The 8,623-nt window shown below is 34.1% G+C and overlaps 1 protein-coding gene across 5 annotated transcripts in view; it reads right to left on the bottom strand.

The window, feature by feature from the left end:
* The window catches only part of LOC117177790, a 177,961-nt gene that overhangs the window by 27,562 nt on the left and 141,776 nt on the right, over positions 1 to 8,623 (bottom strand). For all 5 annotated transcript variants that reach the window (XM_033368714.1, XM_033368717.1, XM_033368715.1 and 2 more), the window contains one exon: positions 8,292 to 8,442. In XM_033368714.1, the coding sequence (XP_033224605.1) occupies positions 8,292 to 8,442 (151 nt within the window). The remainder of the gene's footprint in view (positions 1 to 8,291; positions 8,443 to 8,623) is intronic.

The following is an 8,623-nucleotide window of genomic DNA, read 5'->3' as shown; positions in this document are numbered from 1 at the left end:
TCAAAAAATATTCATTTATTCCTCAATATTTATGTTGTCCCCTTAAAAGTAATCCCCCTCAGATATAATACACTTGTGCCAACGCTTTTTCCAATCATCGAAGAACTTCTGATAATGATTTTGTGGTATAGGCTTAAGTTCTTTCAGCGATGCAGTTTTTATCTCCTCAATCGTTGAAAATCTATGTCCTTTCATGGGTCTCTCCAGTTTGAGAAAAAGAAAAAAGTCACTGGGGGCCAAATCCGGTGAATATGGAGGCTGAGGTATGACTGTGGTGCATTATTGACTTCATTCAACATCTCCTGAGCGATGTTCATGCGATGGTTCTTTTGATCAAAATTAAGCAGTTTTGGAACAAATTTCGTTGACACACGTCTCATGCCCAAAACGTCCGAAAAGATAGCATGGCATGAGCCAACCGATATGCCAACTCTTCAGCAACTTCTCTGATGGTAATTCGGCGATTTTCCAACACCATTTCTTCCACTGCCCGAACGTTTTCATCTGTTGTTGACGTGCTGGGACGTCCACGGCGAGGTTCGTCTTCGAGATCCTCTCGGCCTTCTTGGAACAGCTTGTACCACTTGTACACATTTTTCTTACTCAGAGTAGACTCACCGTATGCAACTGTCAACATTTCAAGAGTTTTAGAGCACTGGATTCCATTTTTCGCACAAAATTTAATGCAAACTCTTTGCTCCATTTTTTTCGAAAGAAGAAAATCGCCGAGCACACCAAACGCTTCTAACCTTTTACGCCTCTGCCAGAAGAACAAGACGAGCTATATACTCAAAACTGTGAACATATGATCGTAACGAGTGTACCAATACAAGAAAACAAAAAATTTAAAACTTGAATGTACGTAGCACGCGAAAATTGAAGTCAGCTTACTTTTTGAACACACCTCGTATATATATATATATATATATATTTTTTTGTGTGTGTTTATTTTAGTCTTAAATCTTTGAATTTATAATAAAAAGAGAGTTACCCCACCCCCTCTTCAAAATTTCAGCGTTATTTGTAGTTTGTGGGCTTAAAATTTCTTTTTTATCGTAAAATTATAATGATCGTGATTTATATGAAGGGCCACATAAATATACAGAAAACCGTTGTACTTTTCAGTTGTGATGATGACCTTTCAGCACGGACGCATTTTTTCTAAACATAAACGTACATCGAATAGAAAGAGTACTTGAAAAGAAAAGGAAATTATTAAGAAAAATGACACTTCCACTGAAACAACACGTATAAATAGATAGAGTATCATAGAAAAGGCGAATAAGATAAAAGTCAGTGAGAAGAAATTACGAACAAATTAGAAAGCGCTGTGAAGTTAAGGCAAGAGCATTCATAAAAATTAAGCATTTCAAATAGTGAGAGGCGATGGGATTTAAGGAGTCTGAAATCGCATTGCTATCTCCACTTGGCAGACTCTGGAAACTCTGAGTTTACAGATCGCGAGCTTACGACAGGCGTTCATTAACCATTTTTCTGCAGTTAATTCATTTGAAAAAACCCCGTTTTTTACGTTACAAACGGTAAGAAATCATTCATCCTCAGAAAAATCCACATCACATCTGTAAAGATTAGTTTGCTCTTTTTACTTGTTCATAACAAATAAACAATAATTTAAACCTGCTATGACCCTCCGGCAAAACATTCTTAAATTGTTTATTAGCTGATTGCATGTCATTCTGAATATACTTCTACTCGTTGAAAGAATGATAGACTTGCAAACTAGTCTGTGGAATACTAAAGGATTGCGTCTGATCACGAGCATTAGGAGTGCCTTCACATCGGGCAGTATATGTCGGAAATTATTCACAGGACCATTTTTTTTACTGAGCACCTTTTTTGAAAATATCAACCTCCATCGCTCGGAGAGGAGTGGAAATCATGGTCTATAAATTTGTCGATTAAGTACTGTTGAGTAGGTAACCATATTTCCAGATTTAAAAAAAATCGAAGAACATGACTTTTAAAGTTGGGGTGGTTTAAAAACAATGCCCCCCCCCATCCAGGCAATCATTGGTTATTTAACAAATTTTCATTAAATTTTATATTAACTATGATTCTGAAACCTGAAATTGAAATGTCAAACTATGATTGTAAAATACTACAGAAACATCAACAAGTGGAATTTGAATCTTGAATGCATCTAAAACGCACAAATTTTTCTTGAATACAAGTAATTCAAAACCCCCATCAGCTGAATATTTCTGTCCACGTTCGTAGCATTTTTTTAAGCAGACGTTACTGACTATATTGGTATATATTACTCGTCCACGTACTAGAAATATATGTTAGATTGGTGAAAGTGGATGAAGAGTCGCGACGTGTGTTATCTCAGTGCAAACTTTACGAGGTATATACTCAAAGTTAATCCAGCACGTATTTTTTATTTATGCTAAATCATTTCAATACAGTGAAAGCAGATGAACGAAGATAAGGAATAAAGTAGATCATGCTGAGAAATGAAAGACCTGCTTCCCTTTTATCAGAAATAGAGGTATGAAACTTTGTAGAGGGTGATATTATAGTTCCCATAACTGGGGTAAATTTTCAAATCAAATTGATAGGCAAAATATGGTATGACGTAATTAATCAGAATTACTTCCTTCACTCGGGTTCAGTTCAGGTATAGACGTTTTTTATAATAATATTATAAAATCTCAATAATGACTTCCAAAATCAGTACAAAAAAGATCCTTTCTTGTGAATAATAAAAGCAAATAAACACTAGCGTCACATCATAGACACTAATTCATACAATTAATTTGGATATTTTACGGTATACGACGTAAGAATTTAAATGCTTAACGTATTAAGAAGGGAATCTCAGAGTTTTTTTGGTTATTCGACGATAAAAATTCGAAAAAGAAAGTTTTACATTGAAAATAATTGTTAAAGATATTCAGATTTATTTTATTTGAACAAATTTCAGCTTGCGTATAAAAACTCAATTAATGGCCTTACATTCGGAAGAATTTAAAGAGCCGCAAAAAACAACCATTTGCGACAGTTCATAGTTTCATGGTGTAATATGAAATGGATATTTGGATCTGATATATGTGCGGGCAACTTTTGCGGGCGTATCAGAGTAAAAACAATTCGTCTTAGTTAAGTCTTCATTCAACATAGCCAAGTCGTTTTTGTAAGTCTCGCCCCCGGCTACCAGTGGGACTTAATTTTTCGCCTTGAAGTCAAACTCAAGACATATACAACAAAAGGCTTCTAAGACCTCCAAGGGACATCAATGATCCGCTTCAAATTTTACAGAATGTTTATATTGTTTATTTTCATGGTAATTTTTTTATGTATAAATAATTTTGTTTAGATGCAATAATTGCGTTCTTTTGAAAGTGAATCTAAAAATGTTCTCCATTTTTTCCCATCTCCAACAGTTCACTAGATACTTATAAAAAATAACAGTTTCGATCCTTTTACGGATATATGCCTACACACTAGAACCTCGACATAGTTTTTCACAGAACTTCAGAGAACTTCGCGATATAGGTTAATTCTCTCCCACCCCACACACTGTTGCTCCAAGCGTCGATGACTGAGCAATCAAGTGGGAGGTGAAACCAGCGCCCTGCACGTTTTTAAAATAACGCACTGAGTATTGTGGAGGGGAAAATCTCAGAAATACTCTTTGGAGGTACACTGAAACCACGTTTAAGTTTACTCCTCCGAAACGAAAACATCTCACTTAATTTCACCCGGGAAGAGCTCCCACCATTGTTCTCACCACGAGAGGAGCCCCTCCATATGAAGATGCGATTGGTTGACATATATATGGGAAGCTTGAATGAGCGGAGCACTGAGAACTTGTTGGGGAGGTGAAAGTCAACCAAAACGAAAAACAACACGTGAACTTAAACGAGCGTGAACTTATCCGGGCGTAAACTTAAACGGGGTTACAGTTTATAATGTTATCACTTCCGTCGGATTCGCGTTTGGTATGCAATGCTTTTAATGATTCTTGTTCAGACTGATTTCCTGATTCCGAATCTGCGTGATACCTCTCTGGTATTTATGGCGTTCTCGAGATATAAGCGATTAATTAAATTTTCATTATCAATTAATTATTGAATTACCGTTTAATATTTAAAAAAAGTTTTCTTCTGAATTTTTGTAGAGGGAAAGAAGGGCAATAAAAGTGTTAATAGGTAAAAGCGTTAATAGTTATTATAAAATAATGGACAAAAATTAGTATCCTTTCTGTGCTGAGTAATATTGTTTTATTGAAAAAAAGTTTTGTTGAAATCGAAAATATGAGTTAAAAAGAACAATGTTCATAATGGACGCTATCTCTCTTAATTAAATAATTTAAAAAATAGAAGGGTTTTAATTTACGAACGAAAAATGCCTTTTAATTAATAGTCCTGTTTCTCGAAAGTGATTTGCTTTATTACGAAACTTTTAACATAGAAGCGTTCTTTACCCTATAATAAATATATTTTCGTATAAAGTCGATGAAAAATGAATTATTTTGATATAATTGGGCATCAATGTTTAAACAGTCTTTTTAACTTGACACAGATTTACAGAAAATAGATATAAAAGAGTCAAAATTTGCATAGGGCTTCTTGTAATCTCTCTAAAAATAGTTATATCATTTGTAATCGAAATCTATTGAAATTCGCACCTGTAGAGGTAACGAAACGATCTTAAATAAAATTGCATCTAGCTATTTGAAATTATTTGAACTTTATCCCAACCTGGTAGGATGTATAGGAACAAAGCTAGATGCGATTTTATTTAAGATCTTTTCGTTACTTCTACAGGTGCGGATTTTAATAGATTTCGATTACAAATGATATCGTTGGTTTTAGAGACATTACAAGAAGCTCTATGCAAATTTTTACTGCTTTATATCTTTTTCCTGTGAAGATGTGCGTCTCAAAAACTAACCAACTTAGGAAACTTTAATTTGCAGATTCGGATTCTTGAGATCCTGGCGAATGAAAATTTAAAAAAAAAACTTGTGGGTACGCTTATTAGGCTCCGAGATATCAGCGATTGAAAATCGATTGGGTCTGCGAGACCAAGTCTATCCTATCAGGGATATTTCTATAAGTCTATCCTGTGAGGGTTAACTATGTGCTTTGTTAAGACTTTTCGAAGTAAATGGCTTGGGTTTTTATAAGATCCGGCATCGGAGATTATTTTTATCTACAGGGAGTAGAAACGTAATTATTCAATCGATACTGAGCATTTTTTACTTCGTATGGTGAACACTCATGAACTCTTCATTGTGGAACTTTTTAAATGGTATACTGGAGTTGCGCTAACTCCGCTTTTCTGACAGTGCGGGCTTACACCACAAAAGGGACCTATACTGAATCTGTTGGCTTTATACTCATTACTCATGACCCGAATTTTTTGTGGTGAAATAACTCTACAATGATATGGTAGTTTAATTTAAAAAAAGGATTTGAATTCCGCGCGAAAAAATCTATCAAAAACATTATTCACATAATAATTTTGGTGACGGGTCAATCTGTTAAATGTTCCATAAAGAGAGAATTGAAATTGCGTTACAACCCAGTCAACACAAACGGACGGTCTAAGACTCACATCCAAGACTTGCACTGACCTTCTAAGAGCCAAATAATGAAGTTAAGTTTGGTCATTAACTTATTTTTCGAAATTATTTATGCCACAGATTCTAATTCTGCATACAATTTTTTAAGATGATTGATTTAATGAATTGTGATCTTGTCTTATAAAAAAAAATGTTTGCGTATAATGAATTAAATTTTATTAAAATAATTTTAATTATTTTCAATAATGAACAATGTTAAAAACATGTTTAAACATTTTATCTTAAAGATTTTTATTTACTAATTAGTCTTGTAGATTAAAATAATTTCTAAAATTTAAATTAAAATTTTAATCCAACGTTGCTGTATATAAAATTATATAATCACGAAATTCATATTTTCAAGAATTAATTTTTCATTTCATTTAATGTTTTTCTCATAGGTGTCTATCGCTTAATTCTAACTTTTGAAAATTTATTTCAAATGTATATAGAATTGCACTTATATGTTAAAAGTACCTTGAAGTGTAATTTTTAAAATATGGACAAATCTCTCTCGTTAACTTAAACAATAATAAGTTCTAAATATTTCGATACATAAATTTACTTTTAAACAATGTGGCCAGCAATTATTGTTTAATTATTTCCAGCATTTTCTTATTTATAGCAGTTTTACTGAAAAATGTCAAACGTGGATAACCCCGGACATTTCGAAGAAGGTACCTCCGAACAGATACTTTCATGCTGGATTTAATTTGTTTTCTGTCAAAAATTCTCAAATGATAAATAGACACTAATAATTTAACTGAATTAAGTTTGTAATAACCTGCGTATGTACTCATTTTCCTCCTTTAAGTAAGTATTTGTTTTGCAGTTTTAATTTTAGAAATACATTTTTCGTTAATTAAGTATGATAAAATGGACAAATATTACGAAAATCTTAGTGTGCGGGGCTACCTGACAGTATTTTTTCTTAACCTATTTTAGGCCTCATTTCAATTGCCTTTTGTTTTTTTACAGCAAGTTTGTTTCTTATGCATTTAATTGAAAATTGTTCCTAGAAGCCCTGATATTATAACTAACTTTCTATATCAATATTTTGATCACTATCAGCTAAGTTATTACCAAAAAAAGGTTAAATGTCCAGTACTATCCGACTCTCCCCTACTCTATATGAAAAATTGTTCCAAGGATTTTTCGTTTAATTATTTGAAGATAAAATTACACTTTTAAGTTTTTAATTAAAAAATTAAGATAGCCATAAAATTTCGATGTTTTAAATGTTCTTCTAATTAAAAATTGAAATTACTATTACAAACATAATATGTGTTTCTATAAGAAAAGCTACCCTTTTGCTGCACTTTTGTCCACATTTTCCAGAAAAAGCATCTAAATTTGGTGAATGTCATATGGACAAATGTTGAATTTTTAGTTAAAACATAAAAAGTCCCCACTATCGGTCACTTTCGGGACAAAGTATAATGCAAGCAGATAGAGCATATATAAAGGTGCGATTTCCCAAAAGGGACCTTCCATAAAGGATGTCAAGTTTTTCGGCGTATTTTCGACCCCCCCCCCCCCCCCCCCCCCCCCCCCCCCGACACATTTTGACGATGGAGATCTGTGAAATTGTCACAGACTGTCACAATTCGGCTACCCCTCCCCATTCCCTTAAAACTCTGACATCCTTTATGGAAGCTCCCTAAACCCCCGAAAAACGATAATTTAGATCGTGTTCACAAAACCGCAAATATCGGCTAAACTGCGACTCACCTACGTGGTACATTTTCTAATAGAATGACACATATTATGTTAATTAATAAATGTCCCAATGAATATTTACGTGATATTTATCATAGCGCAAAGTGTGCGGGAGGGATTGCATTTTAATTCCGACAAGATATCCCTAACAGTTCCTGTGGTGGGAAATATGTGTCTGGACTAGTATTTTAATGTTGGCAAGATTACTCGCAAAGATCCTGCCAGGAGTGTGTGTGGAATTCTCTTGTCGCGCATTATCTCCATATAATCCGCTGGGATACTCGCTAGAATTTTGGCAGCATCTGAATAATCACACAGTTTTTGCTGGGAAGGGAAATTAAGTGAGATGTTTTCGTTTCGGAGGAGTAAACTTAAACGTGGTTTCAGTGTACTTCCAAAGAGTATTTCTGAGATTTTCCCCTCCACAATACTCAGTGCGTTATTTTAAAAACGTGCAGGGCCCTGGTTTCACCTCCCACCTGATTTTCTCTAAAGGATTAATAAGTAAGAAAGAGAAAATTTATTTCATATTTTGTAGCATTCTTGGGGCAACATTAGAATTGAAAGGATTCAATCAAGGTAGCTTTATAAGAAACATAAAAAAAAGAATAAAAATTCTGTAAAGTTTTTGAAGCGGAATTCTCGAGTTTCATAGAGAGTTTGTTCGACAAAAATAATTGAGAAAATGCTTTGCGTTCTAAACGTGACAGCATTTACGTGACATTCTATCGGATGGAGCCTATTTGGGTCTCAGCATAAATGTAACGTGTAACGATCAAGATGGAATTGATAGGGCTGAACTGTACTTTGAGAGTCATGAGAGGGTGAGAGATATTGCGCAACGAGCCTGAAACATCTGGGATTCGAATAACAGATGGTACTGGTTTTCAGGAAATTGCAAGTAGATTTCTGAGCTTCTCTAGTCTCTCGCTTGAAGCAGACCAACGCTATCTAAACTCCGAGCCAGTGCCCCACTCACCCCGAAGTTACTGGCGGCGAATCTATCACTGGCTGAGACGGCAGAACTTGCTGTCGTATGAGCATAGTAGGCATTAATATTTGCTAGGAGAGTCGACATCACCGCTGGAACTCCTGGACAAAGATACTTCGTCGACAAACAGTGAAAGTGTCTGCAAAAAATTTAAGTTTATAATTACACTTATTTTTTCAAAATTCTATCATCGAAGTTTAAACACGTTTAAACGCTACCCCTAAATCATTTTCCTTTTGATGAAAAAATTATTTCTTACTTTTTAGTTTATTGATAATTATATATGAATAAATACTAGTTATTAGTCATGAATAATACAT

The sequence above is a fragment of the Belonocnema kinseyi genome, chromosome 8 (assembly GCF_010883055.1).
Source record: "Belonocnema kinseyi isolate 2016_QV_RU_SX_M_011 chromosome 8, B_treatae_v1, whole genome shotgun sequence".
NCBI classification, from domain to species: Eukaryota; Metazoa; Arthropoda; class Insecta; order Hymenoptera; family Cynipidae; genus Belonocnema; species Belonocnema kinseyi.
Note: the sequence above shows the minus strand (reverse complement) of the source record. Positions and strands in the feature narration are given on the sequence as shown.